This window comes from Manis javanica, chromosome 1 (genome assembly GCF_040802235.1).
Source record: "Manis javanica isolate MJ-LG chromosome 1, MJ_LKY, whole genome shotgun sequence".
Classification (NCBI taxonomy): Eukaryota; Metazoa; Chordata; class Mammalia; order Pholidota; family Manidae; genus Manis; species Manis javanica.
The window spans coordinates 224,316,376-224,332,664 of NC_133156.1; the positions used below are offsets into that span (position 1 = coordinate 224,316,376).

At 45.0% G+C, this 16,289-nt stretch overlaps 1 protein-coding gene across 12 annotated transcripts in view; it reads left to right on the plus strand.

Annotated features, from left to right (window-relative positions):
- ITSN2 (intersectin 2) overlaps positions 1-15,678 on the plus strand; it is a 115,004-nt gene extending 99,326 nt beyond the window's left edge. For 9 of the 12 annotated variants that reach the window (XM_073215794.1, XM_073215797.1, XM_037005547.2 and 6 more), the window contains 10 exons: positions 3-109; positions 3,099-3,282; positions 6,887-6,985; positions 8,641-8,808; positions 9,222-9,437; positions 9,973-10,094; positions 10,857-10,939; positions 13,598-13,681; positions 14,128-14,301; positions 14,778-15,678. In XM_073215794.1, coding sequence (XP_073071895.1) covers positions 3-109; positions 3,099-3,282; positions 6,887-6,985; positions 8,641-8,808; positions 9,222-9,437; positions 9,973-10,094; positions 10,857-10,939; positions 13,598-13,681; positions 14,128-14,301; positions 14,778-14,935 — 1,395 coding nt within the window. In that variant the 3' untranslated portion in view covers positions 14,936-15,678. The other 3 variants (XM_073215813.1, XM_073215820.1, XM_073215824.1) reach the window with 3 other exon arrangements.
- The last annotated feature ends 611 nt before the right edge of the window (positions 15,679-16,289 follow it).

Sequence of the window (16,289 nt, forward strand, 5' to 3'; positions counted from 1 at the left end):
AGGTTTTTCAGAAACGGATGGCAGAGTCAGGCTCTCTCACAGAAGGAGAGATGGCCTTGATCTTTGTGAACTGGAAAGAACTCATCATGTCTAACACAAAACTGCTGAAGTGAGTCATGTTCATTGCAGGGACACTCCAGCCCCAGGCTGAGACTTGCATATGTAACTCTCTGCAAGGCCGTTTAACAGAGGCCCTTTCAACTGTTTTCTGTTCCCTCAGGCTTTTTATTTTATTTTATTTTTACTGAAGTATAATTGATATTCAATATTACATTGGTTTCAAGTATACAACATAGTGATTGACAGTTATCTATATTATTAGGTGCTCACCCCAACTAGTGTTACAGAACCATAGACTATATTCTCTATGCTGTACTATAGCACCCCCATGGCTAATTTATATTGTGATTGAGATTTTTGCCTCTTTATTCCCCTCACATACCCCACTTGCCCACCCACCCCCTCCCCCACAGTAAACATCAGTCACTTCTCAGCATCCATGAGTCTAATGCTATTTTGTTCATTTTGTTTTGTTTTTAGGTTCTAATTATAAGTGAAATCTTATGTTATTTGTCTTTCTCTGTCTGACTTATTTCACTAATAATACTCTGTAGGTCCATCCATGTTCTTGCCTTGGCCAGAACTTTTTTATGGCTGAATAATACTCCGTTGTGTAAATGCACCACATCTTTATCCATCTATTGGTAGACACTTTGGTTACTTCCATATCTTGGTTATAGTAAATAATGTGGCAGTAAACACAGGGGTGCATATATCTTTTCAAATCAGAGATTTTATTTCTTCAGGTAGATTCCTAGAAGTGGAATTACTGGGTCATATGGTATTTCTATTTTTAGTTTTTTGAGGAACCTCCATACTTCTTTCCATAGTTGCTGCACCAATTTATATTCCCGCCAACAGTGTAGGAGGGTTCCCATTTCTCCACATCCTCGCCAACACATGTTATTTCTTGTCTTTTGGATATTGGCCATTCTAACTGGTGTGAGGGGATAACTTACTATGGTTTTGATTTGCATTTCCCTGATGATGAGTGGTGTGGAGCATCCTTTCATGTGTCTGTTGGTCATTTATATGTTTCTTTAGAAAACTGTCTATTCATGTCCTCTGCCCATTTTTTAATTGGGTAATTTGGGCTTTTTTTGGTTTTGAGTCTTATGAGTTCTTTATATATTTTGGATGTTAGCCCCTTAGCTGATATATCATTTATGAATATTTTCCCATAAAGTAGGTTGCCTTTTTGTTCTATTGATGGTGTCCTTTGCTGTACATAAGTTTTTTAGTTTGATGTAGTCCCACTTGTTCATTTTGCTTTTGTTTCCCTTTCTCAGGGAGATGTGTCCAGAAAAAAATTGCTCATGCTTATGTTCAAGATATTTTTTCCTGTGTTTTCTTATAAGTTTTATGGCTTCATGTCTTTATTTAGGTCTTTAATACATTTTGAGTTCACTTTTGTATATAGTGTTAGGCAGTAATCCAGTTTCATTTTCTTACACGTAGCTGTCTAGTTTTCCCAACACCATTTATAGAAGAGACTGTTTTTTCCCCATTTTATATTCTTGCCTCCTTTGTCATATATTAATTGACCATATATGCCTGGGTTTATTTTTAGGCTTTCTATTCTAGTGATCTATGTATCTATTCTTTTGCTAGTACCATACTGTTTTAATCACTGTAGTTTTGTAGGTTAGCTTCAAGTCAGGAAGTACGATATCCCCAGATTTGTTCTTTCTTAAAATTGCTTGGGCTATTGGTCTTTTGTGGGTCCATACAAATTTTAGGATTATTTGCTCTAGTTCATTGAGTTTGAATGCCATTGGTATTTTGATAGGGATTGCATTAAATCTGTAAATTGCTTTGGACAAGATGGCCATTTTGACAATATTAATTCTTCCTATTCATAAGCATGGGATAGATGTCCATTTTTTTTTGTCTTCTTCAAGTTCTTTCATCACTGTCTTATTTCACCTCCTTAGTTAGGTTTATTCCTAGGTGTTTTAGTCTTTTTGGTATAATTGTAAGTAGAATGGTTTTCTTGATTTCTCTGCTAGTTCATTTTAGTATATAGGTATGCAACAGACTTTTATATATTTATTTTGTATCCTGTAACTTTGCTGAATCCATTTATTCTAATAGTTTTTTGGTGGAGTCTTTAAGGTTTTCTATATATAGTATCATGTCATCTGCAAATGATGGTTTTACTTTTTCCTTTCTAATTTGAATGCCTTCTATTTATTTTTCTTGCATGATTAACATGGCTAGGACTTCCAGTACTATGTTGAATAAAAGTAGTAAGAGTGGGCTCAGGCTTTTTATTTTATTATCATTTTATGAAGTGCCCTATAACTAAAATACGTAATTATGGAAATCAAGAAATAAGGAAAATACTTTGATTAAAAAAAGAAAGAAATTAAACCATTAAACAAACAATATATTAACACATGATTCCAAAATATATTTGACTCTGTCAGGTAGTTAGAGGCAGGAGAGAAGCTGTAGCTCATGGCCCAGACATAACTGGCTAGTTGGGCAGTCTTCCTTGTTCCATTGTGAAATTCCATGCTTTGTGGGAATTTTCCATCCCTTCTGCCTGTGAGGACAGGCTCCTGGGGGGGCAGGTATCCAGTCCCAGCTCTTGCTGTGTCTCTGCCCTCACTGGGGCTCAGCAGCTCTCCTGGGGACAGTGCTGACCTCCACCTCCATGCCTGGCCTCTGTGCGCTTCTGCTCTCTTCCCCTACAGATGTGGAAATTTTCTTTCTTCTTAGTTCAGCCAAGAACAAGTTAGATTTTTTCAAAAGAAACCACTAGAAGAAGGTGAAACCAAAACAGTACCAAAGGCCATGGAACCCCAAGTATAACAGAGTCATTTCCTTAGTCTCGGCTCACATTCACCCGCTTGGCTTGGCCGGCAGAGCTTTAGACCAAGCTGCCTCCTCCGCCTCCTGACTTTTCCTTCACAGTGTCAGGCTTTTAGGCCACTCTCTGGTCACCATTACCACTGGTCTCCCGTGATACCCATCCCTCGTTCACTAAGGACATTCACTTAGAAACAGACAGTGAGAGGGTGTGTTGGTCGCAGGGCCTTGCGGGTGCGGAAGAAGACCGGGGGAGAGAAAATGCCCGTGCAGATGATTGGGGACATCCTGGCGGCCGAGCTGCCCCACATGCAGGCTTACATCCGGTTCTGCAGCTGCCAGCTTAATGGAGCAACCCTGTTACAGCAGAAGACAGATGAAGACATAGACTTCAAAGAATTTTTAAAGGTAACTGCATTCTGAGAGGTAGGCAGGCTGGCCCCCTCTCAGCCTGAAGGCAGAGGCATACAGCTGCCCAGTCTGGAAACGCAGCAGTGGCGCAGGGACCCCGTCAGGGAGACATGCTTGTGGCAAAGAATTTTCTGTTGCTTTGTGTTGCCTTTCATGCTAAAGGGACTTTTCTTGGTACTTGGAACCATGATTTTTTTCATCCAAGAAGCAGAGTATTTTTTAAGCCTACTTACTTAAATGATCTAGTTTGTACTCCAAAAAAAATCCAGAATGTCACTTTCTTCATTTTGCAAATTATATTTATTTTATACCCATCTCATTCCAGAAAGAATAAAAGGTTGCTGAAGTGTATAAAACGCAACAAGGTAAAATGAAATGTTGTAAGTGGATGAATAAAATGGGGCAAAAAGGAAGTGAGAATAGAAACAAACGGGCACCAGGATAACATAATATTACGTATGTGTCATCCTACACATTTGCTGGAAGTGTACACAGATGGCATCAGGGCTTCCGGAAACCAAGAAAAAGGAGGGGAAACAAGCGGCTCCATGATGCCGCGGTCAGAAATTAAAAACAAACAGTTGATAAGGAGAAGTAACACTCAAATTGTACTAGAAAGAGAACATGATATAAAATGTATTGAATCCACAGCATCCTTACAGTGAAGCAGAAAGGAGCCTCGTGTGGCTGGTTATTATACTAGCGTGGCACACTTTGAAGTTGTTTTCACTGATACTGTTCAGTAGTAGAAACTGTTACTGCACATGTTAAATGGTGAGGGAGGTGAAAGTAAAATCTTTTTCTTTTGCTTTTTTTACATTTCTTCTTGGGTTTTGTTTGGTTCATGAAATACTGCTTATTAGCTTCCATTACATAGTTACATCAGTGCCTTGAGAGAGAAAAGACAGAATTGTGATATTTTCATTATCAAAAAGGAATGGAAAATAATTAAGCATAAAATATAAGATGTTTAGTCAGAAGATAAAAATGCCAAAAGGAAATGGGAGGAATCAATAAAGATAATAGCACAAATGATAGAAATATATCCAAGAACAGGTATGTTGAAAGGAACTAATAAAATAGGACTCTGGTAAATCTACTAGAAAAAGAAAAAACCACAAGTAAAAAGAACAAATATAAAGATATTTCTTAATATAAAAAGTTATATAAGTATACAACTTTAAAATGTATTATAATAGATGTGAAAACATTAACAAAATTTGTTGAAAATGAGTTCAATGAGAATAGAAAATCTGAAGATACTGTTAACCAAATTAAAAATTGAGTAACTTACCCAAAAAGAGGAGCTGGGTTCACTTGACAGACTTAAAGGTGAATTCTTCCCAAGTATAAAGGAACAGATTATTCTGTGTTATATAAACTGTTAGAGATATAGAAAAACAAGTAGAAAGCCTGCCTCAGTCCTTATATAAGGCAAAAGTGGTCCTGACCCAAGGCCTGTTTTCATATTTGTATTTAATTACAAAAAATGAAAAGAACATTATGAAACAATATATTTTACAAATATAGTTGCTAAAATCTTAATCAAGATAGCAGTGAATAAGATTAAGCATTACATGAAAAGAATGATCTATCATAACTAAAAAGTATCATCCCAGGGGGCAACATGATATCATTCTTAGAACAAGCCAGCCTTAAGAATCAGGCTTCAGAATCGGGCTGCCCGGGTTGGAATCCCAGCCCCATCCCTGTCCAGCTCTGTGACCAGGGCAAGTTACTTAACATTTGGTACCTTCAGTCCACTCATCTGTAACCTGGAGGTAATCAAATAATACTTTTAACGTACCTTGCCTCAGAGACCAACACGTAGTAAACATCTAATAAATGTAATTACATTTATCTTCCTTGTGATGATCTCAGCAATGCAAAAATGGTTCACAGTAAGTAAGGCACTGAGGACAGAACCCTCCAGCTGGTGGTAAGGGTGGAGACAGGGGTTGCCTAGAAATGAAGTAGAAGAAACAGAAGGAAACCAGGATCGTAGAAACGAACATAGATCAGAATAGTTAGATAAATGTACAATTGTGAGTGCAAGTCAATGTTTTAAATCATCAATAGTAGGAGTAAAAAGAGGACATTTAACCTCCTAAAGCATAGTGAAAGATTTTTTAAATTTTTCTTCCAAATAGTAACAACAATGTAAACAGAATGCCAATGTCATCACAAGTGTAATAATAGTTAAAATAAATAAAAAGTTTATAGTCTCATAATGAAAGGCATTGTATTGATTACATTAACTAATAAATGTAACTACATTATTTAGATGCTTACTATGTGTAGTCTCTGTGGCAAGGTACTTTAAAAGTATTATCTGATTACCTCCAGGTTATAGATGAGTGGACTGAAGGTACCAAATGTTAAGTAACTTGCCCTGGTCACAGAGCTGGACAGGGTTGGGGCTGGGATTCCAACCTGGGCAAAACCTAACAATAAACTGTGTTCAAAAATGTTACTTTAAAAAAGACTCAGAAAATATAGACATAAAAAGCATGTGGATGCTTGATATATCAATGTATATCCAAAACAAAAGGAAAGGACAATTTTAATATCCCATTATGGGGAAATGATTAGATAAATTATAGAAAAGTATTTTTCAGTCATTAAAAATGATGGAGTGGAAGCAAGTAAATGGTCCTTGGCTTCCTGGAGGAAATAGACCGGAGGGCCTGGAGTCACCTCAAATGTGACACCACCACCTGTATACCCAGTGCAGATGTGGCACTATGATAACAGTAGCCCTGGGTTATCATGAGCTGGAGAAGGATCACTGAAAAGGAGGGAACACATCAAGCAAGTGGGGAGCCTGGACAAGGGGAAGTGTACCCTGAGTCTCCAGGGAAGAATATGAGTTCAGCAAGTGAAGAAAGCAGAAGGGACAGTACAAGCGAAGACCAGCGCAGTCATTACTGATAGCATGTCACTAATGGTAATGCTACAAAAATGGTAGCGATTGGTGCTAATAAAGCAAGGGCAATGGGCAGGCAGCGGCAGGGAATAATCAAGAGCCATCTACAAGGTGTCGGTGGTGACTCCTGGGTGCATGGGGGGAAGGTGGGTGGGTGCAGAATGGTGCTACGAACTCAGATGGGCATGTGGGGAAGGAGGTAGAAGAGAAGACTTCCACGAGGGGAGATGAGGTGTGTTGAGGTGTTGAGGTACCTTTGAGATGTGCAGGGAGGGAGAGGAACATGGTCAGTGTAGAGCTCCAGAAAGCATCTGCCCTGCTCTGGGACTCACTGCAGAGATCTGGGACAGCACCTATGGTTCACAGTGGATAGAGGAGAAAGAAATGAAGAAGGCTAAGACAGTCACAGGCTGGGAAGACAACCCAGGGAGGGTTCTGGAAGCAAAGGGGGAAGTAGTTGCACGGGTTGTCCAATGTGTGTAAGGAGAACCAAAAAGCCTTGGGTTTGGCACATGAGATGAGATATCCCACTGTTAATCTGATACGTTTTTTTGTATCCTGAGTTTTCAAAAGAAGTTAGGAATCTAAAAAGTAGTCAAAGTCAGGAGTATAGCCAGTGTTTTCTTTATTTTCTTTGGGTCTGTGATTTCCCCATGAGCCTCACTTATTTTGCAGAAACTGGCATCTGACCCTCGATGTAAAGGGATGCCCCTTTCCAGCTTCCTACTGAAGCCCATGCAGAGGATCACTCGCTACCCTCTCCTCATCAGAAGCGTGAGTGCCCCGGCTGGGACAGAGAAGCAGGACCTTTGCAGTGCAGAGGCCATACCCAGGGAGCCCCCAAGCATGCCGGCCACCCCTGCCCCACAGTGGACTCCCCAGTCTGATGGACAGGCACCATAACAGCATGTGTGCACATTTGCATATGTGTGTGCATGCACAGAAACACACACACAAAATCTGAAGGCCTGAGTCCTTGAAGTGGGCGAACAAAAGAGGCATCCAATGTCACTTGGGTCCTCCCTAGTCCCAGGAAACTCCCCTGGCCCCTAGAGGCCTGAGTGTGTTTGTCTAGGCAGGTCCAGGCCGCCTAGCTGTCCAGTTGTGGAGCCTGTCTTGAGGTCAGACAGACTCCATTGGTACAACCTTGGGCTCTTGTCTCTGCTGAGACCTAAATTCATCTCCAGCTGAGCACCTTTACTTGGATGTCCCAGGAGTCTCCAGCTTGGCCTGTGCTAAGCAGAGCTCATCCCCATCTCCTCGCCATACCCCACCTCAACTTGCTGACCAAACAGCCCTCTCAAAGCCCCACCCATCTTTTGACCTACGTAGCGTGAGCCTCTTGAGCCAATATGCCTTCTAAGGAGAAGGCAGACTTTACAAAGGATTATTTCACAAATAATCACTGATATAATTTTAATTACCTTACAAAGAAAAACAGTAGAAATAATACAAGACTGTTGCTTTATTGATTATCCCTTAACCGTTGGTCTGTAAGCCGTGTTAACTCAATGTAGACCTTACGTTACAAGTAGGATACCAAACTGGCCCACTGGTAAACAATAAGCTGCAGTCCCTTATTGGACATATTTTGGGCCAGATGTGTTTCAGAATTCAGAATGTAATTCAGATGTTGTGTATTATATGATACTCAGCAACACCTGGGCAGCACCTATAACCAAACACATTAATAATCCTATAGTGAAATATGTGAGTACACTACAGTTAGAATAGGTAAGTATATCTCCAGCTTAAGTCAGGTTTTGCCACCAAATGAATATTAAAAAAAAACCAAACACTTCAGGCTCTTAGTGCTTTTTCACATTTCAGAATTGTAAACAAAGGACTGTAGGGACCCGCACAATTAGAGTCCAGAGAGCCATCTGCTCGTGGGCCCTCTGATCTCCGCAGGGACCACACAAGGTTGTATTCTGGCCTCTGTTCTTTTACACAAGTTGCTTCAGAATGAACTGAATGTGTTTTCCTACATGTTGGTGACATGGTTTTATTGTATTTTTCCCATAGCAGAGGATTCTTTGCTTTCATCAGATTTTTCAAAAGGATCAATGACCCCAAAAATATTATGAGCCATTGCTATTCAACAAGTTAACATACTTATCCGACTTGCTGCCAAATTACACTGGCAGGTTCACCCAAAAGGCACATGGTTTAAATTACTGCAGGGAAGTAGGAAGTGCCCTTGAATACACAGCCTCTTGCCAGGACCCACCCAGAGAGCCACCAAGCCTGCCCAGACCTCAGGGACTTGGTCTGAAGCACTGCACAGACCTCTTTGTGGCTGAGTCACCTGTGGCACTGTGAGCCTCGCAGGGGCCAACGGCTGTCTTGCTCACCACCGTGCACCCAGCACCCAGCGCACACAGGCAGCCATCAAGGCATCCCACGTGACGCAGCCTACTCTTTTGCAGATTCTGGAGAACACCCCGGAGGGTCACGTAGACCATTCCTCCCTAAAGCTGGCCCTCGAGCAGGCAGAGGAACTTTGCTCCCAAGTTAATGAAGGAGTTCGAGAGAAAGAAAATTCAGACCGACTGGAGTGGATCCAGGCACATGCTCAGTGCGAGGGTCTCGCGGAGGTGAGGCTGGCAGGGCTGAGCTGGGGGCCGCGAGGCAGGCTCTGGCGCTGGAGCCAGTACAGACCTTCGCCTGGTGTGGACAGTCTGCACCTTCGCATTACCCAGGTGGCCTCCCCACCCTGCCCCTTATTAGGCTGTCATCTCCCTTTTTTATAAAAAGAGATTTGAGTTCTCTGAATTCAGCTGGCGGAACCAGTATTTGGTGGGTATAGGTAATCATTTTCACTGTGCTAGTTTGAACTCTGAAGAAAAATAAATGTAAAGATCTTTTGTATAAAACTGAATGACTACAACTGTATTCCCAACTAGAAAGTTCTACCACAGTGCCCTCAGGTCCAGGGCACTAGCCTCTCAAGGGATGCTGGGATGGTTTGTGCTTGGACTCAGAAAGTGACAATTTCTTTCTCTTTAAGCAACTTATTTTCAACTCCCTCACCAACTGCCTGGGGCCTCGGAAGCTTCTGCACAGTGGGAAATTATACAAGACCAAAAGCAATAAGGAACTACATGGATTCCTCTTCAATGACTTCCTGCTTCTTACCTACATGGTCAAGCAGTTTGCTGTTTCTTCGGGCTCTGAGAAGCTTTTCAGCTCCAAGTCCAACGCTCAGTTCAAAATATACAAAACGGTAAGTGTTGTATTCCTGGCAGTAGCATCACAAGGTGTTTCCTCTAGCTTAAGGAACTTCCTCTTGGCTTGAGGCCTTCCTGTCCTCCTACTCTCTTCACTTGTTTCCAGAGGGCTCACGCTTTGTGTCGCCTCCTAGGGATGAAGAACCCAGTGTGGCTGAGCCTTCACTGCCCTCAGCTGCCGGCTGGATTCCATCTGTGGATTCCAACTTCCTCCCCAGCAAAACTGACATGTGATCCCACCTCTGTCCACATTCAGCATCGGGTCTTTGTAACACTGAGTGCCCGGGATCAGTGCCTATCACATGAGCGGGCAGAGACCTCTGAGCTCCTGTCCCCAAGTGCAGTAATATCTCATCTCATCTGCCCTAGACACTGACTCACAAGATGCAGACCGTTCTTCTTTCCTTAGTTGAAGACTCTAGAACCTTCCCTACTCAACAGAGTTCTTCAGACAGTCAAAACTGTCACTGGACATGGGCAGGTGGCAGGGTCTGGCCCATTTCCAGCCTGTGTTTTGGCCCTATTTTTCAGCCTATTTTCCTGAATGAAGTCTTGGTGAAATTGCCCACAGACCCTTCCAGCGATGAGCCTGTCTTCCACATTTCTCACATTGACCGGGTCTACACCCTCCGGACAGACAACATTAATGAGAGGTCAGTCCTGACCACGTGTGACCTGCCTTGAAGTCTAGGAGAAAGCCTGGGCACAAACCGATGTCCAGTCTGGGCTCCAGTCCTACTAATTCTGTGTCCTCAACGTGTCTCAACCAATCCCCTGTGCCCCAGTGCCACTGGGAGGCCTTGGTTTAGACGTGCTGGATTAACCACTTCCAACACGATTCCTTGCTTCCACTCTCTCCTCGGGATCTTCCAAAATGGGAGACCCAGCACCTCACTTCCCCCAAATTCCCTCAGGCAGCAGCCCTCGCCGCTTCATCTGGATTCCGCCCACTTTGTGCCTCTCAGCTGCAGTCCCATCCCTCCTCCCGCCGGCCCTGTACCAGCCAGAAGGCCGTTCCCCTGTGTGCCTGCCTTCCTCTGCCAGGCCAGCCACCATCCCCTAGGGCATGACTCGGACAGCACCCAGTGGTGGCAGAGCAGGAGCTGCCCCTCTGCGTGCTCTGGGTGCACTCATGCCGTCCCAGGCGCAGGCGGGCGCTGCATCTGCCAACTCCCTGTGCCCGGCACCTTGTGAGCCTGGGGTTATGTAAGAGATAAAGAACTGCGCACGAGCTCTCAGCTTGACCCTCAATTAGCAGACAAGTCTTTAGGTCGAACTAATTCTAGCCTAGGATTGGAAACTTGACAAAGGTGAGGCTTGCAAAGGAAAGACCATGTGCAGAGCTTGGGGGCTCCTGCTTGAAACTGAGGTGGGTGGGAAAGCCACCCAATGGCTACACTCTGCTTCTGCTCCAGGACTGCCTGGGTGCAGAAGATCAAGGCGGCATCTGAGCAGTACATCGACACGGAAAAGAGGAAGCGGGAGAAGGCTTATCAAGGTAGTTGGTGGTGCCCTGGAGGGTTGGCGCCAGCTGGGGCGGGGGGAGGGTCTCACCCTCCCCCTGGGAGGCCCTGGGGTGGGGGAGGGTCTCACCCTCGGCGCAAACTGCTGCTCCTGCAGAGACGGGAATACGGACGTCTTGAAAGACCAGACTCCACCCCCTGACCCCAGCCGTTTCAAACCTCCTGGGACCTCACTGAGCACCCACCCCACCACACACTGGGGTCATCCAGTGCCCCAGGAGCTCCTCCTCTCTGTGGCAAAGTCTCTGTCCCTCCGCCCCCAACACTCATTCTTCACTCCTGTTTCCAGGAAGAAGGGTCCTCTCTGCACACCCAGCCCCACCTCTGCTTGGTCTGTTGTGCTGCATCCAGCTTTCCTTGGTGGCCTGTTTCCCTTCTGATCTCTGCTCCCACCATTGCTGCCCAGCCCTCCTCCAGATTCACCCCCTGTCCCTCCCACTCCAGGTCCTGGACCTCAGGTCGCCCTCCCCTTGCTTCCCAGCCTCTCACCGCCCTTGATGACCCTATCAGTGTGCAGATGGTTTGCTCACGGAGCACCCTGACCTAACCAAGGGCTTGACTCACTTTCCCAGGGCGGGAAACCGCGGCCTCTCCTCTCCCAGACCCCATGCTGCCTCCAAGGGCCCTCCTACCCTGCATCTTCCTTCCTCATTTCCTGCTGGGCTCTCCTTCCGGACAGTCATCCAGAGCTACCCTCGCCCAGGCACCTCTCCCACCTCCCCCAGCTAAAGTGGTCCTGGCAGGGCTGCTCTCTTCCAAGCCCACCTCTGCAGACACCCCTGCTGGATTCTCCCAGATACCTGCGAGGCATCACAAATTGGCATGTCCAGGGGGATGAATTGACCTTCCAGGAGTGGCTCCTAAGAATCTGTAGGTGGCACTATCCTCCCTCACCGTCCTGACTGGAAACAGGCTCTCTGACCCCCTCACACCTCTCCTCTCGTCTCTTTCCAGGTCCCACGCATTCTGTCCATCATGCTCCTTCCCATTTGCCTGGTCCCCTCCAGTCTCCCACCCAGGCCATAGCACGAGTGCACATCCCCTTCATTTCTGAGAGTCCTTTCCACAGAGCAGCTCTCAGCCTCTCCCTCCCTGCTGAAGCATCTTCCCTAGTGCTTCCCAAATCAAGGACACGTGTCCTGCCGTAAACTCAGGGCCTGTCTGCACCTCCACTTCCTGTTTGCCTGTACCTCACCAATACCACCGCCTAACTGAATGGGTCACCTCTGAAACTCTGCCCGTCCACACCTCCAGCACACCTTCCCTGCCCAGTCCTCCCTCTTCTGGTCCTGGCTGCTGTGGTTGCAGCTCTTTATGTTTTTTTATTCAGGTTTCCCTTATTTTGTTATATACTTCTGAAAGGTATGTGTAAATCAGCTTTTGCTAGTTGAATCATTGGTACTTTAAAGGCTTGCTATTGAAAAAAATCAGTGATTGAATGATTAATAAAGCATATAATGATCTCTAATTGGTCAAAGATATAAATCAAAGTTTCCTGTTAGTTTTGCTTAACATCAATATCTGCACATATTGTTATGCATTTTCCATGTGTCCAATTCTTTAGACATTTATGGATTACTTACTCTGTGTCAGGCCACATGCTAGTCTTAACCAGAACTACAAAGATGAATATGGTCCAGCCCCACCTCAAGGGGAACTGGGTGCAGGTGGCATGGCTGGTGGGCCGCTTCCCCCAGACAGGGTCTACTTGCCCTGGGTTCTAAAACATCAATACAAAGTACAAAAAGCAGGCAACTTTTTGTTAGTTTTTAAACCCTTGAGAGCAAAACCTGCTTACCTAACTTCATATTTACCAAGGTAATCCTAGTTTACTGTCTCATTTCTCTCTATATTAAAAGCATTTTTTAGTACCTCCTGGAATAAGGTCTTAAGTGAAATTGCATTAGAAGCTGAAGTATTTACATATAATTGCATTATGGTGAGTAGTGAATGTTAATTTCTTGCCATCTAGGAGCTCTGTGACTTGAGCATGTTCTGGTCCTAAGCCTCAGTTTTCTCATATATGGAGATAGCAGTTATATAAAGAGCCACCTTAGAGGGTAGTTGTGCAATTCAAATAATAAACATTTTGTAAAGGTCTAGCACTTGCCTAACACAAAGCAAGTATCCAATAAATGTTAACTGCTTGTAAGTGCTAAATGAATATAATGTATTATTACTTTATTAGTATTACTATTTACTAGGCAATTGAGGGGTTAATACAAGGATGAATAAAACAATCCGTGCTGTGCAGTGGCTTCTTCTGACAGAAGAGATGGACAGGACTCAGAATTTCTGACCCAGCAGGCTGTGGAATGCTCCTCAGCCAAGGATAAGGGATGCACAGAGGAGGCAGAGACTGGGAAGTGAAGTGAGAGGTTGGACCTGCATCTGGAAGGATGAGGGCACTGACAGAGGGCAGAGCGTGCAGGCAGGGCATGCTGGCAGGAGGCACAGCCTGGGCAAGGCACAGAGCAGCAGATGCTGGCCTGCTGGGCCCAACACAGTGGCAGGTGAGGCTGGGCATGTTAGGGTCAGTTAGGAAGCCAGTGGGTATCTACAGCTTCGTGTCATCATGTGCTGTCTGCATTCTCAGAGAAGAAATTCATGGGACTCATCTTCCTTTTTTGTAGCTCGCTCTCAAAAGACTTCGGGCATCGGGCGTCTGATGGTGCATGTCATTGAAGCTACAGAATTAAAAGCCTGTAAACCGAATGGTGAGTGCTTTTGTTCAACAGATGTGGTAACTGTCCCACTCTTTACTGATGACTCTTCTGAACATTGAATAATGAGAGCATTAAAAAAATAAGTGTTTCCAGAACCAATAAAATGGTTATTGGACCAATATTATCATCACTCCATTTTCCCAGTAAGTACGGGTGCCTCCTTCCTCGGTGCTTCTGAGCGGAGAAAGCACAACACAAGCTTGTGCTTGTGGAGGGGCAGGTGGGGCATTGCTGGCAGCAGGGTCACTCCCAGATTTATGATGCGGTGAGCGCTGGGAACACAGCGAGCACTCGGCAGACGTGGGCCTCAGGCAGTGGCCCTGCTGCCTCGACCTACAGAGAAGCCTCCGTTGGCTTCCTGCTTCTGCTCAAGGAAGGCTCTGTAGGCACTCATTTCATTTACACGCGCTGTTATGCTTCGGTTTGTTTTTGTTCAGGAAAGAGCAATCCATACTGCGAAATCAGCATGGGCTCCCAGAGCTACACCACCAGAACCCTCCAGGACACACTAAATCCCAAGTGGAATTTTAACTGCCAGTTCTTTATTAAGGATCTTCACCAAGACGTTCTGTGTCTCACCATGTTTGACAGAGACCAGTTTTCACCAGATGGTAAAGTATGACTCGTCTAGGGGATCTGAAGGTTTGCTAGCACTTGTAGAGTCTCAGGTCTAGATCCAGGGTGCTTGCTTGGCCTTATTTTTACTCCCTGACACCTAAGGGAAGTGACACAGGCCCAGGGTCATCAGCAGCTCAGAGTGGCAGCAGGCAGGGTGCCTTCTCAGCGGAAGGGGCAGCCTCAGGTGGCTCTCAGTCTGTGACCCCAGTCATTCCCTGCACGCCTAAGAGAAACATGAGCTCGGGGCACCTGCTGCACTAGGGAGGCACTCCCGGACCAGTTCCCTCACACAACTGCTTGTCCTTCTGCACTCATCCACTCACAACATCACACAGCTGCTAACCAAAAGAAGCTAACTGTTTTGCATAGGAAAGCTTTATGAATCCTGCTTCAGACACCCTCCTGTGATAGTTTTATAACAATTCTGTAAAGAAGAAAGACTTTTGACTCTCACATGTCTATTCACCAGATTTCCTGGGTCGTACTGAAATTCCAGTGGCAAAAATACGCACAGAGCAAGAAAGCAAAGGCCCCACCACCCGCCGACTCCTGCTGCACGAGGTCCCCACTGGGGAGGTCTGGGTCCGCTTTGACCTACAGCTTTTTGAGCAGAAAACTCTCCTGTAGGGGCCTCAGGGATCTGCCCAAAAAGTCTGAGGCCAGAGGAGGTGGACGGTGCTGCCCTGGGCTGAAGGAGTGTCACGCAGCTTCATCCATCACAAAGCCATGCGCTGGGGCCCTCTATTTTATTGCTCACCAAATCACTAGCAATCTATGCAAACATGATCCTTCCTATAAATAAACCAAACCCCATTGCCCAGTGCCTTGTATTAGTATTAACATGTTCAGCTGTGTTCAGATGCCAAGGTTTCCATTTTCAGGGCTATAATAAGTATTACATGGAAATGAGGCATCAGACCCCCAGACATTGCCACTTGGTTGAACGTGTCCAGTGCGGGTGGTTTCGGTGATGCCGTCACCACTCCACACTGTGTGGCCTCTGCTGGGTCACAGCCACTCAGGAGCTGAAGGCGTGGGAAGAGGTGCAGCAGCCTCCACGTGGGAACAGCCTGATGCCGAAATAGTGTCTACTTGTGCACTGAATAAAAAACAGACTTGACCATTTTATTCCTTGATTAGATTTTATCATTCTCTGCTGAGACAATATAGTTTGAAATCTAAGGGGGAAAGCTTGATTTACTTTAATACTGTGAACTCTAATGATGTGGAAAATATTTTTCGACTTTAATTTTCTGAAGTATAAATTATTTATGAAAATCCCTTGTTTTTGCATATTTCATAGGACATGCATCTTTAAGCTTTACCATTGCCAATATGTTCATAGAATAAAAATATGTTTATGAATGTAACGTCTTTTAAAGCTTGACTTATTTTCTATGTGAAAGGCTCTTAAAAGGTCATCAGAAATGGCTCATAATGGAACCAAATTTCTGTTCTGTGACAGTGGGAAAAACCAAGGACAGAGTGGGGAGGAGGAGCAACCCAGAGCCTCGTCTCGACTCTGCCCCTGACTTACTCTGTGACTCTGGTAAATTTACCTACTGTTCCCAGGTCGGTTTCTTTGATGGCCAGCCAGGACGATCTCTGGGGGACCTAGACTGTACCCACTTGAGTCCTGCTTGCCTACTTGAGTAGAAACCTCAGGTAACCTGTTAGGAGTAAAGAAAATGCACAAGTATTAAACATCGGCAGCTTCCCCTCCAGCTCCAGAAGCACCTGTCTCCCGCTGGCCCTGGTCCTGTCACAGCCACATCGACACCTGTCAGACACCAGCTTGTTTAGCCTCTGGATTTTGAAATGTGAAATTGGTTTTGAACATTGTTAAACATAGACGTGTACACTAAATCTCTGGGTTAATGAGGACAGCTGGGAAAAGATCTTAGCTGGAGCCCCGTAGGCTGCAGGAGGCCTGGTTTCTCAGGGAGCAGGTCTTCTCCAGGAGCTAGAAGAGCAATCAGAT